Here is a 22,809-nt window from a genome sequence, read left to right on the forward strand (position 1 = left end):
GTTTTGGTTTATGTTTGTACATCATATATATGAAGGCAATATCTACAGAATAAATTGGAATAATTATAAACAAAAAAAGATTACCTTTCTGTACTAGCCAATTGGTTGAATTTTTCTCGTTTGGGATACAGCATTCAGCAGCTATCAGTCCCGAAAGACACATTCCATCAGCTGAGCAGGTTTACTGTAGCAACGAATCCAGAGGCTAAGAATGTCACCTTAAGATCACCTTGCCCCACCCAGCTTTCCCCCTCCTAAGGAGTATTATAGACCTGCAAGTCTACGTAAGTTACTAGACCACAAGCACTGTACATTAATTTCTTGCCCATATGGTCCAAAGCAGTGATGGAACAGCACCTGCTGGTGACCTAAAGAAACTGCTACTCCTTACAATAAGAGAGGTTATTTACAAGCATGGCGTGTCAGGTATTCATCCTAGACTCAAATGTGTACCTTGTCAACCAGTGCCCAAAATCTGGCCTGTGAGCCCACTGAACTCCGGTCTGGTTTAAGGAACGGAGCAACCGGCAGCAGATCAGGATGACCCAGGGCGTTGCCACCGCCATCCACTTCTCGGAGCTCCTTATGTCTTCGGCCAGGGGGACCTTGGCCCTTGTAGAGTCGCCCTGAGATAGGTCCACCTCGCTCTTGGCACGGGAAGACGTTCCCCGGACTTCCGCCGGACTCTGCTTGGCTGCAGAGGGGAGCTGAAGGTCGTGCTCCTTCACCAGGAAGTGGTGCCTGCAGACGTTCTGGCTGAGCCCGAGGCAGAGGGTGCTGACGAGGAAGTACCACGTCTGGTGCTCCTCTTCAATAAAGCTGCTGGCCCCCAGGCTGGTCACGTGGCCAACAGTGCCTGCCAGGATGAGCACATCCAATTCGGACCAGCTGGAAGCCGAGGCAGCTGGATTCTGCGGAGAGAGAAGGGGACAGAGAAATGCGTCGGCAATATAATTCGGTCGGATCCACCGTATCATTACACCCATCGGCGTACGGAATTGCTTACAGTGGCTTCCTCAACGACAACTGTGTTTTTGTTCTATTCGACGTAATTCCTCCCCGCTCCTCGGCTGAAACAAGGTTAATTTCGGCGTAATTCAGAGTTACTGTCAACACTCAGCTAATTGCACCGCTTAAAGAACGGATGCATTCTGCTTCAAGGGGCTGGCGTACGCCGTTTGCTCTCCCTTGAATAACCAGAAAAGGGGGGAAAAAACGCAAAGTTCAAATTGTCTCTGGGTTGCAACAGAGAGCAAAGCCGCGCGTGGGGGGGACTAAAAATAGAAATCGGTTAGCATTCAGGAAATTCTAACAGGAGGCAAGGAGGGGAACGGCTCTTCTCATCCCCTTAAGCCTCCAGTTCAGTGAAAGGAAGAAAAAGATCTGTGTTCAGGATGATTAAGGGCCGCTTTAAGCAGAATACTGATGTGCCAAGTGCTGCCCTGTGCAAACTAAAACAATAGGCTTATTTCATAAGAAGCTTTGCGCATATCCCGAGGAGAAGAACGGGCCACTGAGTCACAACAGAAACGTGGTGGCACCCCCTCCCCACGGGGCGTTCCAGGGAAGAGAGGAGCAGAGGTAGTTTGCCACAGCATTCCTCTGCACAGAACCCCAGTCTTCCTTGGGGGAGGGGGGTCTCCCATGCAAATACTGACCACAGCCAGCTTCCATAGAATCACATAATCATAGAAGAGTTGGAAGGTATCTCATGGGTCATCTAGTCCAGGGGTAGTCAACCTGTGGTCCTCCAGATGTTCATGGGACTACAATTCCCATGAGCCCCTGCCAGCAAATGCTGGCAGGGGCTCATGGGAATTGTAGTCCATGAACATCTGGAGGACCACAGGTTGACTACCCCTGATCTAGTCCAACTCCCTGCACTTTGCTGGACACAACCCTATCGCTCATCCACTGTAACCTGCCACCCCCTTGAGCCTTCACAGGCTAGGAACTTACTTAGCTTCTAATTTCTGATGAGATCAGGCCAAGCTACGGACCTCAGAAGGCTACATGCCTCCAAAGGGAATACATTCAATGTCTCATGGCACCTTCTTACTGGCAGAAACGTTTGTTGCCGTTAGTTACATCGCAGGTCATGGGACCGGTCCAAACAGCTAACAATCTGCTTAGAGTACAGACCTCTCCCAACGGTTGATGTTGCAGAAGAAGGATAAATCTGAATAGTATACGTCACATTTTAGAAGGAGCCGTTACTTTGGATCCCTATCAGACCACGGTCCCTATTGAGCTCAAGACTGAGAGGGCCAAAGCTTTACACAAACGCCATCTCGTCGGCTCCAGACGTCCAACAGAGCAACGGGAGGGCACCCGGTTCGCTCATTTCAGAAAGACTTAGTCAAGGGTATGCACTGCACTCGGCAAGGCTACAGTGGGCCTTCTGAAAGGAGATCAAGATGGACAGCCAGGTTAGTCTGTTCAAGGCAGGAAAAAAGAGCAAGTTCCAGCGGCAACTTAAAAAGTCAGCATTAACTTTGGGAGGCTTGTACACAGCCACAAATCTTGTTAGGTGCTGCAGGACTCTTGCTCTTTTCTATTGAGAGTAGAAGACATGGGTTTCCCTTCTCAGTTGCTGCTCCTGGTAGCTGCGATGTTTCACATGTGTTGCAAACATCTGGCACTGAATGAAGTCTAAGACTTTTCCTGCTATCTCTTGTTAGGTAGGCCATTGTCTTAGCCCCTGGCCAATTCCAGGTCTGACCCCCCGCCCACCCAAACTCAAGAAAGCATCTGAGGCATTCTGGGATACCGAGTGAAGAAAGTGGAGTCCACAGCACACTCCGTGCCAACGCTGAACTACTTCCTGCACTCCTGTCAGGATTGAATCTATTTGCAATCCAGTGGATAATAGAAAATATCATTTAAGGAGCTTGATCATTTGTGACAGCCGCAATGCAGATCTTCTACGAAGAGCAACAGGGGCCCTAAGAACTAAGGTATTCAAACAGGGGATGGATTAAGAAGAGCAAAACTCCTCCTTTGCTACAATCTTTTGTTGAGCTTCCTCAGTTCAGATATAGAGAGTTGGGGGGGGGGTGCAAATGGTTCATGCATCGGACCAGAATCTAACAGATTTAGGTCAAAATCCCCATTCATCTAAGAAACTCAATAGGCCAGTTATCTCCACTTAGCCGGAGTGTCCATGGTATGCTTAGACAGCGTAGTCTACTGTCAGAAACAGTGCCTGATGGGAGATGAACTATGGTGGAACAGGAAACAGGAAGGGGAAGGGAAGAAATCTGGCCTGGGCCTACACTGATGTACTGAGTGACACAGCAGCTGTTATCCCTGTGTAAGGTCTACAATAAACTTTTGTGGAGGTTAAACTGTACTCAGCCGCTTGAAACAACAGTCATGGGATGGCTGTAAAATTTAAAATGAGGAAGAGAGAAATATGGACATTGTTCGGAGCTCCGAGTACGGGATAAAAATAGCGTATAGAATCACAGAGAATCATAGAGCTGGAAGTGGCCATACGGGCCATCTAGGCCCACCCCCTACTCAATGCAGGATAAGCCTTTTTGAAGTGAGGCCTCCAGAACTGCACCCAGCACTCCAGGTGCAGTCTGACCAACTCGGTACATGGCGAGATTATGACATCTTGCAATTTTGAAGTGATGCTTCTGTTGATACAACCCAAGACTGCATTCGCCTTCTTAACCTCCACAGCATACTATCTGCTCATACTGGGCTTACAATCCACAAGTACCCCAAGATCTCATTCATACACATGTTGCTACCCAGAAGTGTATCTCCCATCAAGTACGCATGCTTCTCATTTTTGTAACCCAGATGTAGAACTCTGCACTTATCCTTATTGAATTGCCTTTTGTTCTCATTGGCCCACTTTTCCAACATGTTTAGATCTCGTTGAACTCTGCCTCCTGGGGTGTCAGCTACTTCTCTCAATTTGGTGTCACCCACAAATTTAATGAGAAGTCTTCTTGTGATCTTCTTGTCCAGATCACTGATAAAAATGTTGAAAAGTTCAGGACCAAGTACTGAGCTCCGTGACACCTCACTGCTCACCTCCCTCCAACCCGATGAAACACCACTGACAACTACCCTTTGGGTGCAGTTTTCTTACTAGTTCTCTATACATCTAACTATTCGAAAATCTAGTGAGTAGTTCTTCAGTTTACCCATCGGAACATCATGGGGAACATTGTCAAGAGCCTTACCAGGTAAATAACACCAACTGAGTTTCCATGATCTAGAATCATAGAATCATAGAGTTGGAAAGGACCTCCAGGGTCATCTAGTCCAACCCCCTGCACTATGCAGCACAACTTTATCGGTCAAAGAAGGAAACAAGGTTGTGTCTGGCAGGACATGCTGGATTTCCCCAGATCAACATGTTGTCCTTCAGATGTCTGCAGGTCACCCACCTTAAAATCTCCATTATGTTCCCTGTTGCTGGGGTCAGACTCACTGGCCTGTTGTTTCTCAGGTCATCTCTTCTCCCTGAGTTTTAGGTTTTTTAAAAGAAATACAACTGGCTTGATTTGAATACAGTGTTCTCCCACCTTCAAGTCATTAAAGTACTTTGAAGTATTTGCATGATTCCCCATGGAATTATCTGAACTGTTTTCACCAATACAGTCTTGGTTCTCCCACATCAGTTTTAAGTCTTGGTTCTCCAGCTTTTATTAGGGTAATCACTATTCTGGTTGGGCAGTGATTGCTGGGGAAATCTTGCCAACTGAGAAACAGCAAAGAATACTGGAATTCCACAGCTCTTCAAAGTGGGTTAGAACTGCTTCATTCAGCAGTTAACAATTTTGGATCCATTTTTTCTGACAACTTGTAATTAAGCATAACGATTTTTCTCCCCCTTGGTTACCATCTCCAATTAAGCCAAATCCCTTACCTCCAGACAAATTTGTTTTCCTGTTGTATAATGAATGTATGGCCACTAGGTAGGGGAGGTTTGCAAAACAAATGCTCAAATTAGTCCTGTTTAGATGTTGCTTTTAAAATATGAAAACCTCCTTCTTTGTGGGTCTTAAAGCATCAGTTTAGCTATTTAGTCGGGATGTTTATTTAAAATATTTATACTCCACACTCTTAATAAAATGTACATCGGGACAGCTTTACAACATTTTAACAACATAATGTGACTTCAATAAAACCTCCAGGAACTAAGTAAGCTGCATTAAACCATCTATAGGACTGGTAAGCTACAACCAGCCAAGACAACGGCTGAGATCAAGAGCCATAAAAAAAAAAACAGAGAAAAATATTTCAAACCTAACCAGTAAATAAAAAAGAAATAAATCTGCCTTTTAGGATTCTGAAGAGGAGCTGGGATTTTTGTATCCCAGATTTTTCTACCTGAAATAATCTCAAAGGGGCTTACAATTGCCGACCCTTCCTCTCCTCACAATGGACACCCTGTGAGGTAGGTGGGGCTGAGAGAGCTCGGAGAGGACTGTGACTGGCCCAAGATCTCCAAACAGTCTCCATATGGAGGAGTGGGGAATCAAACCCTGTTCCCCAGTTTAGGGTCCACCACCTTTAACCACTAGACCAGGATTTCTCAGTTAGGGTTTCATGAAACCCTGGGGTTTCTTGATGGCCCTGGAAAGATTTCCTGAATGAATGGGAGTTAATGTCCAATGATGGGCCTGGAGGGGTTGGGAAGGGGGGGGGCTGAATGGACATGTCCACAGCTCTGCTTCCCAACCCTATTCTGCACGGTCATACCACTTCTGGTGTTTCTTCAAGTCTGAAGAATGTTTCAGGTGTTACTTAACATTAAAAAAAAGTTGAGAAAGGCTGCACTATACCTTGCTGGCTCTTAACCACTACACCAGGCTGCGTGTCAAGATAATTCTTGCCTAACGGGCGTAACAGGGATCCCCCAGTCTTCTTGAATCTGTGGGCAATTTGGGAATTTTGATACTAAGGAATGGATACCAGCGCAAAATGGCAGGCACAGAGGTCATGGTCAATCAAAAATGGATGCTATGAGGTGCTAGGGCCAATCACCAGAGGACAGGACGTTGCAGGTCAAGCAATCTCCTACAAGGAGGAAGCTGTTTCTGAATGGATGTTCACCGCAAACATAGAAGCGATGCCTCCTGGGTTCTTCTGAAGCACCTTCTGCCCCAGCTAGGTGGAGGAAAGCCAGAATCAGCTCTCGGTTCTGGGGAAAGAGCAAGTGGGTGCCAGGAAAAGGCATCAGCAGATGCTGCACTGGGAATGACTTAAGTATAATTTCCAGCTTCTTCAAATACTTTAACCGTTTTGGAGATGGAAGCACCGCTGAAGGCACAAAGAGCGCCAAACTAGCAAAGAAAAATCAATTCCTGGTTTTGAGGCCTACATCTGGGCTCTTTCAAGCACGGATTATGCTCAGTCACGAAAGGGACCAGCCAACACAGTATCTCATTCAGCCGGACAGTTTCTAGCAGCTGGACCCCGGGATGGTTATTTCCAGGTCTTTCATGATTCTCGGCCTCTCCGTGGTGTCTTTTTGCTGTGCAGGTGCTAGCCTTGCATCTTGGCCAATGGAGTTTCCATGAGAGGATGTGATTTACTGCATTTGACGGCGTAAAGTGTGTATTAACCACAAAGCTGCGACTAAATCTTTATGGCTAATAACTGTTTATGAATGTAGGTGGTATTGTTCTATGTGCCTGTCTTTGAACATTCCTCGTTGTTCTTGCTGTTCTGTCTGCTTACTAATACCTAAAGGGCTGAGGCCCAGGGATGGACTGGCCACTTAATGTACAGGGACAGTTCTCAAGGGCTACTTCCCCAGAGAGCTGCTGGTGGCCAAGCCCAGCTCAGACCCTCCAGTGGCAATCAGTGTTAGCTCCACAATTGCCTCCTTCTGCACAACTACCATTGTGTAAGATGGGGCACAGAATAAGCCAACAAACTGTTGATGCCGCTGAGTCTTGCCTTGAAGAAAAAGGAGAGTTGACTTTTATACCCTGCTTTTCACTACCCGAAGGAATCTCGAAGTGGCTCACAAATTGCCTTCCCTTGAGGTAGGTGGGGCTGAGAGAGCTCTGAAAGAACTGTTCTGTGAGAACAGCTCTAAGAGGACTGTGACTGGGCCAAGGCCACCCAGCTGTCTGCATGTGGATGAGCGGGGAATCAAACCCAGCTCTCCAGATCAGAGGTCACCACTCTTAATCACTATACCAAACTGACTGGGTTTATCCCAGGGCCATTTTTTATTTCCCAGGTCATTCCTGCCAAGGCCTGATCTAAACTTGATGCTCCTCATAGTCAGGGGCCCTGTGGGGACACCTGGGAAAGGCTGCATAACCCCTGGGGAGCTCTTGCGTAACCCCAGGGTTCCCTGCATTAAGATAATTCGAACATCAACAAAAGCTACCGCTCACTGGTAGGACCAAAAGGTGAGCTCCTCTGCCTCTCTCTATCACGGCAACACAGCAGAACCGCAATAACCTAAAGAAGTTTATCCTCAAGTCCCAAGTCTCCCTCTATAAATACTTCTTTTAAAGTATTAATCCATCTCCTACTACAGCCCTCTTCGTACCTTTGCTCACAGGCAGGACTGGCCACTGTTGGCCAAAACTTAAGTTTTAGCAAAGACCTTAATTGCCTTCCCACCGTCATTTTAATTGCTTGCCTTTGATGTAAACTCGGCACATGGCTTTCATTTGACAATCATCCAAGGCCGTCTGCAATGAGCCGCTTGTCAAGACTGCACATTTTTACCCAGTTAAGCCTTCCCCAGTTGGATCTATCAGTGCGACTTGGAAACAAAGATTACGGCTGTTCTGATATACCTCAGATAGAGCGAGCAGCCAGCAGAAGCAGCTTTCACACAGAGACTTTCAAAGCCTAAAAGGATCCCCCACTGAAGCGTTGTCGAGCGATCGAGCCGGCGGTCCTCCTGCCACTAATCTTCCTGAGCTGCATGCTTAAATTCTGATAATTTAATCATTGTAACTGAGCACATCTTACCTGCAGATAGCAATGCTCTCACCGCAACAAATCAATGTTCGCAGTTCGGTGCCCTAAGGTAACATCGAAGAGCAACAGACTTCCAGGCTGCGCAACGCAAGGTTTCACCTTGAAGTTGTTTAAAGCGAGGATTTCAATGATTATCCCTGGCCAGCCACCCCGTGAAAGAAGATGCTGGACGAGATGGACCATGGGTTGATCTGATCTGGCACAGCTGCTCTCGTGTCCTGACCACCACTTCATTTGCAACTAGACTCAGAACTAGGTGTTGATGAATCAGAAGGTTACTGCCTGAAAATATAATCCATCACTGAAGAAGTGCATGATGTCATTTCCTGTTACGCATTGCCTGTTCCTGTCAACACCTTCCCTCCAGCACTCACCTTCACTCCCTTTCTTTACCACCACACTCACCTGTTTGCCCTTAGTGCGCAAACCGGGTCAGATCCAACAGCGATTTCCATGAGCTGAACAGGATTTTCTGGCCTCCCCACCCCAACCTCATTATTATGTCCTTACGGACAACTTTAAGAGAGGATTAGATTCATGGAGGATAGGGCTACCAGTGGCTACTAGTCAGCGTGATAAAGGAAACCCCCATGTTCAGGGTGATAAAGGAAACATCAGGAGGCAATTCTAGGAAGCAACACCAAGGGAAGGCCTTGGCCTGTCTGCCTTGTTGTTGGACCTCAAGAGGAACTGGTTAGTCATTGTGCAAGTCAAGTTTATGGTGCAGCCATAGGCCTTTACAAAGAACCAAAAAAACCCCCCATAAACAGTACAAGCACATCTCTAGATAACAGCACATACTCCAGGATCCATACAACAAAATATCTTGGGTCATCAGACTCATCAGTCATCACCCATCACCTTTGAAGTTATCTATCTGGCAGCCAGAGCAAATAGTGTGACCCTACTAATGGATCGTTATCAAACAATAGAACAGGGGTAGGCAAACTGTGGCCCTCCAGATGTCCATGGACTGCAATTCCCATGAGCCCCTACCAGCGTTTTCTGGCAGGGACTCATGGGAATTGTAGTCCATGGACATCTGGAGAGTCACCCTGCAACAGAAGAATCACCTTCTTGGAATTTGGAATGCCTGGAGCCATCGGGTAATCGACTAAGGATTCTGGTTCTAGGTTCCACGTAAAAGTTACAGTTCAGTGTTAGTCACTGTGTGATAGTGGACAAGAGGGACTGCTGATCTGATCCAGCAGGGCTCTACTTATGTTCTTTGCCCTCTGCAGTCCAAAATGTTCCCTCTAGAGGACAGGGGACCCCCAGAAACAGCACGACAGGTAAGTCGAAGGTCAACAGTACAAAGGTCAACCCACCCAAGCTCTGTGAGTGGGAACTATGACTGGATCCAACCCTTTAAAGAAGCCAATACAGGCTCTTGGTAGCAATCCTGAGAGAGGCAGAAGGTCTGGTTCCGGCTTAGCTCTTAATGCAATGAAAAGAGAAATGGCAGAAAGCCCACTCTGCTTGACCCGGTCCTGCAATCTGTCTTCCGACATGACTGCAAGAGAGTGCCAGCGGAGCGCTCTAACCACTAGGTACCATGCCAGCTCCCATACACAGCTGCTAAACGCCGGGATGCCTGCAGACAGAAGCCTCAAGGAGGTTTCCTCTCACCCAGCCGACAGAGCGGAAGACCAGAGAGAGATTTGAATCCCCATCAAGCCATGAAGTGTGCTGCCCGTCTCAACCTAGCCCACAGCAGAAGCGGATTGTACGGATAAAAGCCCTTAGGTGCCGCAGCCTGAGCTCCTTGCAGGAAAAGCAAGACACCGAGGCAATAAACAAATTAAAAATATGCCTCACTGAACAGATCTGCATTGCTAAAGTAGGCTGAGCTACCAACGCTCCGGTAAGTATCACCTTCTGGTCTTAGACGTCTGAAAAACCTAGCATAGAAAACCGAATTAAAGGAGGTTTTAAACCAATACGGCAAAGGACCTTCCAACACTCCATGCCAGAATTGTTTTTTTTCTGGTATGGCGCCATATCCGTCATTTAGAATGTCACCCTGAGCAGAGTTATGACCTTTTAAAACCACAAAAGTTAGAAGGGCTTAATTTTTTCATTTATTTTCTTTTGCTGTCAAGTCATAGCTGACTTATGGCCACCCTGTAGGAACTTTTTAAAGGTTGAGAACCCCCCTGAAGTATTCTTCAGGCTTCGAGAAACCCCAGAAGTGGAGCGATCATGCAGAATATGGCTGGGAAGCAGAGCTGTGGACACGCCCACCCAGGGACCCCTCCCCTTCCCCTCCAGGCCCATCGTTGGCCAGGGAGGGGGGGACAGGTTGACATGACGAAATATAGTCATATGACCCAATAAATGTTAAACTAATTTAAAAAATATATGGAAAATTAATTACCACCCACCCATTCAGGAAACCCTTCCAGGGCAGTCATGAAACCCCAAAGTTTCACCAAGCTTGAGAAAGCCTGCTGTGGGGTTTTCAAGGCAAGAGATGTGCAGAGGTGGGTTTGCCCCATTGCCTGCCTCCACGTCACGATCCTGGCATTCCTTGCAGGTCTCCCTTCCAAGCACTAGCCAGGGCTGACCCTCCTCAGCTTACGAGATTGAGCCACCCTGGGCTGTTCTTAACTATAGCCTTCTGTAAGACACTAGCAACGCCGTACACCATTCTTACTTATTAACATGCACCTGCTTACATATATCATTTGGTTCGACCTCAGTACTGCAAGCCTATTTTTCTATTAATTAATTAATGCATTCACTCACTCATTCATTAATTCATTGGATTTTTATACCACCCATCCTGGTATCCCAGCTCTGGGTAGTGCACAATATGGCATAATAATACCATTAAAATACAATTTAAAATACAGTCTAAACAATAAAAATAACAGTAAACGAAGTTAAAAATCTACCGTCGGCTACCTAAAAACTGGAATTTCTTAACATATCTCACTCAGACTGGTTTGTGCCATTTATACATCCTGCGCATTGTTAACCGCTCACTACTGGACACACTACTCCTGCATCTACACTCTGCCGTATGAAAGCCAAGAAAAGCCCTGACGTTTTTTAAGGAAGGAACATGCAGCATAACATGGGAGGGAAGCTCCAATTGTATTTCTGGCTCTCACCTTGACGAGGGGCTTTGGACTCAGGCACCTCTTCTCCAGGGCAGACATAATGACACAGAAGAGGCCGGACACCAGCATGATCACCCCGAGGGCCCACAGCCAGGAAAGGCTGCAGAAATAGCACAGGCTCTCCGTCGAGGTGCACAGGACCACGTGCACGGCACTCAGCAGCAGGCACAGCAGGTAGAAGAGCAGGGAGCAGAGCGGGGTGGAAAGGGGCACGTCGAATTCTGCCCGGGAGCTCAGCGCTCTTGGAATGCTGAGCACAAAGAGGACCAGCACCTACGGGGGATGGGAGGGAGGAAGGAAGGAAGGAGACAAACCTGTCAGGATCTATGAAGTTATGATCTTGTGTTATTGTGCATGGAACCACAAGGTGCAAGCTCATGGCCCTAAACAGAGCACTGGCTCTCGGAGGAGCTGGCCTTGTTACGGGGGGGGAGGCCCCATATGGGTGCTTTTTAGGCCCCTCCCCACCACCATCCCTTCAGGATCCTGAGTTGGCAAACCAAGCTGCCACCACCGAGGTTTTTTCCTTATATAAGGGATCATAGCTTCATTTCTTTCCCTTCCTGTGATTTTGTGTAGTAGTGAAGAGCAACACCCTCTAATATGGAGAGTTTGGTTGGGTTCCCCACTATTTCACATGCAGTGCGACCTTGGGCCAGTCACAGTCCTGTTAGAGTTGTTCTTGCAAGCAGTTCTAGCAGAGCTCTCTCAGCCCCATTGACCTCACAGGGTGTCCGTTTTGGGGAGAGGAGGGGAAGGCAATTGTAAGCCACTTTGAGACTCCCTTGGATAGTGAAAAGCAAGGCATAAACACCAACTATTCTTCTTTTTGTCAGAAGGCTTCCTGCTTAAGCAAACTCCCTGTCTGTACACAGCATGCCCAAACAGCCAAGAGTGAGGAACTCCAAACCAGAGTCCTGCCTCCCCAATTTTAACGTAACTCAGGGTAGGGAAGTGATAAGAGGACACAATGAAATGTATTTGTTACAATCAAGCACGTATTTTAACTGCATTTATTAGTATTTCTTCCTCTGTTTGCAAGCAGAGGATAATATGGTCCCCAGAGAGCTCTTCAATTGAGCAACTCCAACCACCTAAGGATCCTTGACCCTAAGGAAACACGTCTGGCCTCGACCAGACCCAGGGCTTTTTCAGCCCTAGCTGCTGCCTGGTGGAATGAGCTCCCGAGAGAAATCAGGTCCCTGCCCAAACTTTCTGAGTTCCACAGGGCCTGTAAGATGGGGCTCTTCCGCCGGGTCTAGGGTTGAAGCCAACTGTATCTAACCTCGGGTCTCCCTCCTGCCTCTTCTGACCTCCCTTCCTCTTCCAACCCCTCCAAAAACCCAACTCCTTGGCTGGCTATAAACTATTATCCATCTGGTCATCCCGGCTGCCGCAATTATCATTAATCTGTGGTTCTAAGAATTTAAATTTGGTTGTATATTGTGGAATATATTGGTTTATCACGCTTTTAGATTCTGTAAAATGCCCCAAGACAGTACGTCCAGAAGGGATGATGTATAAACCAATCAAACAGTCAATCAATCAGCAATCTAATACCCCCCCTCCCCACAGCTTCTTCAAGCCAGCCTCCAGCAACTGACTAAAACCCCCAGCAGTTTCCCCCTCCCCACCATCAACCCCAGGGCTCCGGGGCAATGGGATCTTCATGAGCCACATAAACTACACAGGCCAATGCAGCCTGGTCCACATCAGTCAGATGTTTAACTAAGGAGGAAGTTCTATAGAGAGGTTAGGAGATACCTGTAATTCTCTGTTTCTACTTTTTGCTATGAATTTTTACTGAAAAATTGGGGGGGGGGAGGCAAAATCTGTCTTTCCACAGATTTCTATATTATTTGTCATCACAGTGGGGCAGTCGCCTTCAGAAGACTCAGGAAGGCTCAATCACTGTATTCAATATTTGAAGGGCTGTCACACAGTTTACCCATGCTACAGAGGACTGCTCTAGGACTAAAAGGCCGACGTCGCAAGGAAATATTTTCCAGCCAGGCAGTAGGAGAAATGTCCTAGTGGCAAACAGGGGTCCAGCAGTAAAGCAGACTGCCCCACAAGGAGAAAAAGAAGAACTGGGGGGGTTTGTACCCCACCTTTTACTACCCAAAGGAGTCTCAAAGCAGTTTACAATCACTTTCCCTTCTGCTCCCTGAAACAGATACCCCGTGAGGCAGGTGAGGCTGAGAGAGCTCTAAGAGAACTGTGACTATTCTGATTGCCTCTGATATGAAAGGTTTATGATGAGACCCAGGAGTCTGCTGCAGAAAAGAGGGCATGAGCTATACATAGAGTGACAGGATACCGCCTAATCCCTGTGTACTTCAATTAATTAAACTTCCTGCTGGTTGGCGGTGTTAGTCTACTGGAAGGAGCTGTCCAGAGTGCTGACCAACAGAATGGTTGCTTACTTTGGGAAACTGGCCAAAATACATACTTCGTCTTTTTTTTCTACTAAGAGGAAATACGCCTATAAAATCACACAGAAAGCAATTAAGAGTGCCAGGCGGTAAGAGGGCTACAGGCATGTAGCTGTGCCGGTTGGCAGTAGAAGAACAAGGTTCCAGTGCAGTAGCATCGTAGACCAACAAGATTTTGGGGGTAGAAGCTTTCAAGAGCAAAAGCTCCCTTTGCCAGATACAAATGGGCTGCAAGAGGATTCCACATCTGTCGGTTTATTCCACTGCTGATCAGTACTCTGGACAGCTCCCTGCAATGACCATCATTACAAGCCTGTCGGCAGGGGGAGGAGGTTCATAACCGGCTCTGTGGGTCAGCATGCTCACATGAATGGGTTTTCTCATAGTTTCCAGCATTTAATCACAATTTCTGAAAATGGAAATTGTACGCCCGCCCCCAATTTCATGCACGCCAAATGCTCCTGGGGAACGGCCCACAGCAGTGGTCCTCAATCTGTCGCTCGCAGAGGGCCACGTTCACGATTACCCTCCACTAAGAGAGCTGCATGACTGCTGGGCGCCCTGCGTGCCACCCAACTCTCTCTTCAGCAATGAAAAAGGAGGTGAGCTACTTTGGTATAGCCCACTTTTCACTACCTGAAGAAGTCCCAAAGTGGCTCACAAACACCTTTCCCATCCTCCCCCCCCCCCCGACAGACACTCTGTGAGTTAAGTGGGGCTGAGAAAGCTCTAAGGAAACTGCTCTGCGAGAACAGTGTTAAGCGCACTGGGACTGGCCCAGCCCAAGGTCACTCGGCATGTGAAGAAGTGGGAAACCAAACCCAGTTCTCCATATTAGAGTTTGCCACTCTTTACCACGACTCCACACTGGCTCCAGAGGCCAAGCAGCTCACACAAGAATGAGACTGCCGCAGTGCTCATCGGAGTGCAAGCTGGCCAGTGAGAACATGGAGTAAAGCCACCACCCGAAGAAGTCACGGCTTACGATCACGGCTTGAGATAATGTTTGTGAATTTTAAAATGTAATTTTGTTGATTCTTTTAGCTGGAGTGTTTCAAATTTTATACTGTTTTAATTACCAATGAATACTTTATGTACATTGTAATTTGACTATGTAATAGTCAAATGTATGTAATATGTAATAAAGACTATGAAAAATGTAAAGCCACACACACACCCCTAAGCTCACTGTGGGCAGCTGGCTCTTTTCCCAAGTGGTTGTGGTGGGGATAGATCTGTTCTTCCTTCTCAGCAGCCAGCTTGCCCTCCTTCTGGGAGCTGCCTGGGATGAGCACTTGGAGGCTGCGGGGGAGGGCGAAAGGGATGTTGGAAAGATCTTCAGCTCCCACCCTGGGCAAGTGGCTCCCACCTCACAGAGGGTCACAACTTACCCACCCTCTTTCAAGGTGCATGCCACCTGCCTGCCACAAGCCCACTTTCCTGGAACATGGATTTGTGTGTGCTACATTTGAAAAGGATGTTCACAAGAGCCACAGGTGGAGGACCAGAGCCACAAGTGAGGTCCCAAGCCACTGAGTGATTCTACCTGCTCCACTTGCATGCATGTGCAGTGGATTGCAGTCACAAATGAGCTTTCATTCCAGATTCACAAGTTTGGCCTTTGATATGGAGCAACCCTCTTTTTCACAACTATCCTAGTTCAGGGTTCACCTGGTGAGAGAGCATCCCCCGGCAAGTTGCACATTTTGCTCCAGATCAGCAACCTGAATAACTTTTTTATTTGCCACCATTGGAGATCCTATTTACCATTTTTGCACAATTTATTCAGGCAGTTTTAGGCAGAAGACAAGACCCAGGAGCTATGCAGAATATTCAAACCTCACCACAGAAATCTGTTTCAGCACTTCTTTCTGAGATTTTGGCAGGTGCTGACCCTGTCCACGTTATCTTCACAAGAACTAGGAACGTGTTCCTTTTTAGAACTGGAAACTTGTTCTAGACCGAGAAACGTGTTCCTTTTCGCAAAAAACCTGGAAGTCCCAGGAAGCAGGACACTGAACCCAGTATCATATTCGAGGTCAGCATTTTTTTTTTATGCTCTGGGTGGGTGATGTCACTTCTGGGGGCAAGGCAGAGGTGTGGCTGGCTGACATCATGTCAGAGTAGCCTCAAAGCCTGCCAAGTTTCTCAGGGGTTACTCCACAGTCAGAAGGATAAAAAGGGCTGATCTAGGCTGTGTCTCCTATGGGACTGTTGCGTAGACTCAGCTCCTAGCTAAGAGCAAACAGTGCTAGCGCAGTTTCCCTTAATCTTTTGTAGGAACAGCTACGATCATTTCTGCCAGGGAACGAGAGAATATTCCTGGATGCGGACAGCCCTCTGCCGCAGTTAAGAAGTTCGGATATTTACTTAGCACAATGCCTCTCCTTGTTATCTACAAATGGACACTGGAGTAATGTGCCAGTCCCTACCTCCAGAACAATCACGGTCCCCACTACCATCGAATACAGGTCGTACTGGGCCACTTGCTTGCTGAGCGAAGTGCTCAGAGTCTTGATCGCCTCCAAATATTGCTTAAGGACCTTTTTGCCAAGATTCAGGAGCACTTCCGAGGTATTTCCCTCCAAGTAAAGCTTCATCCAGTTTCCATGGGATTTCTCAGCCACCTTAAACTGCTCGAATCCACGATCTGGGGACGAGACGCATGAATGCAGATCAGAAAGTTATCCGAAGGCAATAGTGAAAGGTTGCTTCTAGTGTATGAGCATGCTCTTAAGACGTTGCTTGATACGGACCAGAAATAAGATTAAAGAAAACAGTTTGCTACACTGAAGACTGAACAAGTAACAAACAGATGTTGTACGTCTGCAAATACCGTGGTCAAATAGCCAAAAGGCTAACAAAAAGGTTAACAAAAATGTTTGTAGTAGCAGGAGCAGAAATCTGAATATATTTCCAGTTCAAGAGGCTTCATCAGATCAAATTTAAGAGGGAGCTCTACCAGTCTAACCACTTATGAAGATTTGATAACAGGCAGGAGAACAATTTTAGCAAAAGCTAATGCTGATATACATATTAGATGTGTGCCTCTATTCCCTACCACATAGGTTGCATGGAACTGTTAATATTTTTTGCTATTTTTGTTAACCTTTTGGCTATTTAACATTTGGTAATTCTGGTAGACATTTAACATCTTCAGTGTAGTAAGTAATTGCTAATGTGTTGCTGTTGTTTTTTATCATGGTCTCATATTTCTCGTTGGTATTTTGCACTGTGATCCCTTGTTTTTCTCCTACAGAGGTAAGCTATTGATCCACGTGGCTCAATATGGTCAATGGTTACCGGTAGCACTTTTCCAGGATCTGAGGCGAAAAAAGATTCCCAGCACCTGCTAATAGTTCTTTTAACTGAAGATGCCAGGGATGGAAACTGAGATCCTCTGCATGCCAAGCAGAGGCTCTGCTACAGAGCTATAGCCCCTTCCCATGAATGAAGCTTGTGAACAGTTCTTTTGCAGGTTTCAAATTCTGGTTCACAAGGGAAGGATAATCGGCACCCGGCCAGATGTTAATTCTGAATGGCAGTCAATGAAAACAAGGGAAGGGAGGGGAAGTTTCTTCCAGAGAAACAAAAAGGAGACCGGATCTCAATTAGCAAAAGGAAGCCAGGGATACGTCCGCACCAGACTTGGAACCCAGAAGGGTTGTATGTCTTTATTTCCCTTGCATTTTGTTATATTTCTGTTTGGTAAGCTGTTTTGAGTTCCCCAGAAGGAGAATAGCAGGGTCAAAATATTGAAATATAGTCAGCCAGTCAAGTCTTTATGACAGCCCACTAGTCGTACAAAAGCAGACAAAATATTTAAGCATACTTTCCCCACCAATGTCCAGAAATGGATTTTTAATGGCTTTCTCCCCCTTCCCCAGGTGACAACACGTGAGAGCTGGTAAACCACAACAGCACAGGGAACGAGCCACAAACGAGGACGTCACCCCGCTGGAACCTCAATCATCACCAATAAAAGCAGCCTAATCCACACCTCTCTCAGCCTCCATCCCTCCTCTGACTCGGGAGGAGAACGACATTGATGTTTCAGGTCTGTCAAGGGCATTCCAAGGTGATACGCTTTGGAAGTGCGACATAAATGCTGAGCGTTACTGTCCTTATGAGCCAGCTGACAGCACACCGATCCACTTACTTGCCTTTTTCATAGGCAGGCGTGTTCTCTTGGAGGAGCCTGCTAAGCTGGAACCCATTCAAATGCAGGAACCGGAGCTGTTCCCTCATCGTCTTCTGCTGCACCACAGGCAGCAGGAGCTGCCCGACACTGTTCCTTGAGATCGGCAAGCCAAGGCCGATTGCCAGGGTGACCGCTAAGTCAGTCTGCTGGACAAGCTCTGCTGGCTTCCGGGGATCTAGGAGAAGGGAGAGGGTGGTTAGGCCTGCCTACTGAACCTCCCCAGACACAGTCTGCTCATCAGGGCTGTGGGGAGTGACAACTCTTCCTTTCCAGGAGGATGAGCTTCAAAGAAGCAACTAAAAATCCTCACACATAATAGAAGAAGAAGAGTTGACACCCCGCGTGTCACTGCCCAAAGGAGTCTCACAGCAGCTTACAATCGCCTTCCCTCCCTCTCCCCTAAAACAGACACCCCGTGGGTTCCCCAAGAGAGCTGTGACTGGCCCAAGATCACCACCCAGCTGGCTGCAATAGGAGGAGCAGGGAATCAAATCTGTTTCCCCCAGATTAGTGGCTGCTGCTTTTAACCACCACACCAAGGTGGCTCTAAAAAAAAAAGGCATCCATGACAGTCGGAAGGCTGACAAACGTACACCAACATTGCAGCAGGGGAGGGGAACCTTTGGAACGGCGCTGCCTGCCGCATAAGACATAGTTTGAGCCTCTGTGCCCCTTCCCACGACAGATCAAGACGCCTGGGCAAGGCCAAGAGGCAAGAGCCAAAGTGCAGGAATCAACAGGCTCCCGGCCAGCAGGCCAGAATACGGCGTATTACACTGCTTGGTTTTTCCCCCATTTGCTTTTTTAAAATGTATGATGTTATGTGGGGGGGTTGAAGGTGGGGGCATATTTTGTAAGCAGCTTTGGTTCTCTGCTGAATTTTAGATTGGAGTTTTTAAAAAAAAACATGCCCTGAGCTTTAACAGCTGTTTTCCTGGACTGTGCATCAACTCAAGCCTCTCGTGCTGGTTTTAATTAAGAGGCTTAATCTCTTTACGGAGCTTATCGTGCAGCAAGGAGGACTGCCTTACCGTTTCTCCTGTCGAAAGCAGAGCTGATGAAAAGCAGGGGCGTGTGCACCTCGCCCTCCGAGGACCCGCCGTGGCTCCCCGTTTCGGACATCCCGTGGTCACCGCACACGACAAGCAAGCAGGGCAGTGTTGCTTCTCCCTCCTGCTGTTCAAGAGGAAGAATCGGAGGTCTCAGCAGGATTGGTTTACCACAGGCTCGTGCATAGGATCTTTAACGATACATTCCAGAACCTTGGTGCAACTTAATGGGTTCTTTTCTCTCTTTCTTGAGTTTTTCAATTCTTTCTTATTATTTTTCTCTCTCATACCATTGTTAACAGGTTTTCATTGATTCAATGAGTAGCTTTTTGTATTATTTCTTTTATTTAATCTTTTTGTGTGTGTGGGGGGGGGGGGTGCACAGCCTTGATTTGCAGACTTCATTTCCTTGAAGGACACCCAGATTTAAGGCCGAAAGATTTACAAGTTTTGGGCAGACGGAGGCATCCATCAAAATGCCTCCAGAGCCAGCATAGAACTCACTTAATTCAGCAGCTATAGACATCCTTCAAATGCCAGGGGCTTGGGGAGGGGTGTCTTTCAAATTATCTCCATCATCACTCCTTCCAGAAATTAAACACGGCTCTTAGGCAAGCAGATCGCTAATAGAGGGCTGGCATGGTGAGGAGGATACCAAAAATTACCCTGAAGTAGAACGTTCCCTCACAAGAGAGGCCTTCAAACGAGGAAGTTGCTACGGCCCCCCGCAGAGAGCCCCCTTCCAGCCCACTCAGCCACCTGCTCGCTCCGGATACAATCGGAAGCAGAGAGAAATGGGGATGTGACAGCAAAAGGAAAGCAGCAGCGGGTTCCTCGAATCTTCGCTGCTGTGACAGCGCACAGGGAAGACCAGAAGCTGGTGGCCACCGAATCGAGGGGGAGGGCCAGGGCCACCGCGGAACTGACAGGTACAACAGTCAACCAGCGCTGGGCAACTCCTTTCAGCATGACCCGCAATCAATGGCACACTGTGGCACGGCGGCTTAAGCTGTTAAGCCTCCCCTTGGCTGTTGTTCTGCGCCACATTCTCTTCTTTAAGTATCAGACAGCAAAAACTAAGCCATAAATTAATTTTCTGCCCCGCTAGTGCTTTGTTAGGGTCGCTGTCTGCCGTCAAGTTGAAGCAAGCTTATGGCGACCCTGCAGGGTTTCCACCGCAAAAGAGGCTCGGGGGTGATTCACTATGGCCTGCTTTGGCTTTCTGACCCCGGACTTCCTAAGCAGTCCCCCATCCAGGGGCTGGCCAGGCTTTGCTTCTCTGACAAGACTGAGCTAGCTCAGGCTATCCCACCACGAGAGGACCAGTGAGATCTGCGCTGGTGCAACGCCCTCGATTGCTCTGCCTCGGCATGTTACAGCCTCCTCCCGATGGCTCCACATTTCCCCCATAGAACAGTGCTGTGATCCAGCAGCAGAGGCAGCGGCACTAAAACAACACAACGCCCCAAGACTGCTTCCGGCATCTTTGTCCACAGCTGCAACGCTAAACTACCTGGGCAGTTTTATACTTTGGATTCCTTAAGCAGGCATATCTGGAAGACGAAAGAATTATCCACCCGGTTGCTTCTTAGAAGGCAGTGGAACTATTGCTACTGTCGAGGATGCAGTTCTAATGGCCCAAGATTGGGCAGGTAGAGCTCCTAATGACTCCGACCCCAGGTCAGGTGGTTCAAAAAGAAAAAAAGACCTTCTGAATGCAAGATCGCTAAAATAGGTATGAAGTGGCATTAGAGGTTGCTAAGCACCTCGAGTATTTCCCAAGGGTTCTGACAAAGAGGTAAAAATTGGCCTTGATGGCTTCCTGAGTGCCTGAAGTGCTAAAAACTTGGGCACAAAGAGCTACCTGGCTAGGTGCCCAAACAGACATGTCTGCTAAGTGCATTTTGCTCTTGTCTCTCTCCCTTCGTCACCATCCAAGTTCACAATGGAGGCTCCTCAGGGCAGTGGCCTTGCCCTGTTTTGCTAATGACGCTAGCAGCCATTTCACAAATGGCATTTCCAACCAAGAACATCTACGGGTGAATGCAATAAATGAGCGCTGTATGAATTACCCAGCGTGATTGGCTGCCGCTCCAGTCAAGGGCATGTAGGGCTGATCAGACTCACTTCCCTGCAATGTGTCCATCAGTCCCCACCATCCCACACCTCAAAAGGCTACTGATTCTGTTCCTGGAGCAACTAAAAGGGGATTGGGCTAAAAGGGTATTGGGCTGAGGGAAGGACTGTCTGCGTTCGAGAGGGCTGTATACTGCAACAATGTGCTGCCTAGAGCCATTTGCTGGAGAGGTGAACAAAAGCTTGTGTCTTTTGCAAATGGAAAGTCCCACTGTTGTTGTGTTTCTCTCTCTGAAAACAACTCGACTTTAAACTATTCCATGTGAAGCATAGGAGGGTAAGGATGTAAGGCCAGGAAAAGCAGGGTGGGGGGATATTCTGGGTCTGTGCTAGAAGGAGATGACCAAAGTGGTGAAGTTAGTTTGCTGCTCTGCGTCCTGGTAGGGCATTACATAACAAGTGGGAGGTTAATTCTGGCTTGTTGTGACATCTGAATACAGGAATCCAGGCTTACTACAAACCAGGATTTGCTAGCCAGAAACGAACCACGGTTAGGAAGACTTGGTTTTTATCCTCCACTTTTCACTGTTCAAAGAAGGCTCACAGCGACTTCCAACTGCCTTCCCTTCCTCTCCCCACAACTGACACACTGTGTGGTAGGTAAGGCTGAGAGAGCTCTAACAGGACCACCTGGTCAGAACAGCACTATCACGTCTGTGGCAAGCCCAAGGTCACCCAACTGGTTGCATGTGGAGGGGTGGAGAACCAAACCCAGCTCTCCAGATTAGTAGCCACGACTCTTAACTGCTACACCACACTGGCTCAAGAGCCCTAAGGAGGTATACTCAGATGTAAGTCCTATGTAATTCAATGAGGTTTACTCCCAGGAAACTGCTCAGGACTGCAACCTGCAACTAACCAGAATAAGGGGACAGCAAATCTCCAAACAGACAAGGGATTTCCAAATTGTGGCTCTCCAGATGTCCATCATATGCTGGCAGGGCCTCATGGTAATTGTAGTCCACTGGCATCTTGAGAGCCACATTTTGGCCACCCTTGGAACTGAAACACGATACACTCCAACTGCCAGCAGTCACGGTTCATTGTGACATCAGAATGCATGAGATGCTATGCATATAAATGGCATCATGTACATCAAGCCACAGCCAACATAAGGTTTTCAAGGCAAAAGATGGTTGGCTACTTCCTGCCTCAACATAGCTAGCCTGGGCATTTTTGGTCATCTCCCATCCAAGTACTAAGCTGGACCAAACCTGCTTAGCTTCCAAGATCTGTTGAGACCTGGGATAGCCTGAGCCATTCAGGTCAGGGTATCATAAATATTTACCACATATTAATACATTTTCCAGTGCATTCAAAGGCATCAGCTAAATCTTCCAAAAGCCCCAAAGCAAAGTCAACATACTTCAAGTGACAAGGTTTTTGGGTCCTCAAAGAACACCCCATCCTACTTCTGACCATTTAAAGACATCTGAATTTCACCTTGGAGAGCAGCGAAGTGTGGATCTTCTTGATGATGTTATCCATCTCGGACAGCTTTGGCCCGACTAAAGGGCTGTTTGGTCCACTCAGGTGACCGATGTGGTCCAGCCCCAAGTAATGAAGAATGAGCAAATCCCAATCTTCTCTCTTCAGAACTTTATCTAAATGTCGGGTGACATTGTCATCGACCTTGGAGGGAACAACGAAAAAAGGCAAATTCCAGTGATATTAGCCATCTACCCAACCTCACTTCTTATGCTTGGAGGTAACATGTTCGACTCGAATGAAAAAAGAGGGCTCATTTGCACACACAAATGGGTAGGTCCTTTTTTGGATTAGCACTGGTGTGGGAGGGAGAGCTGCATGATGAATTTCCCTGAGTGAGGAATAAGGCTCTGTGCACGGGGTGGGGGGGGGGCACTCATGCTACCTTATGTGGTCTG

General features: G+C 47.5%; 1 protein-coding gene across 3 annotated transcripts in view; it reads right to left on the reverse strand.

Moving 5' to 3' along the window:
• PIGG (phosphatidylinositol glycan anchor biosynthesis class G (EMM blood group)) overlaps positions 1-22,809 on the reverse strand; it is a 72,011-nt gene that overhangs the window by 31,687 nt on the left and 17,515 nt on the right. The window contains exons 4-9 of one of the 3 annotated variants that reach the window (XM_077345457.1): positions 22,367-22,555; positions 18,770-18,914; positions 17,701-17,913; positions 15,970-16,187; positions 11,094-11,375; positions 454-911 (exon numbers count right to left, since the gene is read on the reverse strand). In XM_077345457.1, the coding sequence (XP_077201572.1) occupies positions 454-911; positions 11,094-11,375; positions 15,970-16,187; positions 17,701-17,913; positions 18,770-18,914; positions 22,367-22,555 (1,505 nt within the window). Of the gene's footprint in view, positions 1-453; positions 912-11,093; positions 11,376-15,969; positions 16,188-17,696; positions 17,914-18,769; positions 18,915-22,366; positions 22,556-22,809 lie in introns of those variants that run through there. The other 2 variants (XM_077345458.1, XM_077345459.1) reach the window with 2 other exon arrangements.

Source organism: Paroedura picta, chromosome 7, assembly GCF_049243985.1.
Source record: "Paroedura picta isolate Pp20150507F chromosome 7, Ppicta_v3.0, whole genome shotgun sequence".
In the NCBI taxonomy this organism is placed as follows: Eukaryota; Metazoa; Chordata; class Lepidosauria; order Squamata; family Gekkonidae; genus Paroedura; species Paroedura picta.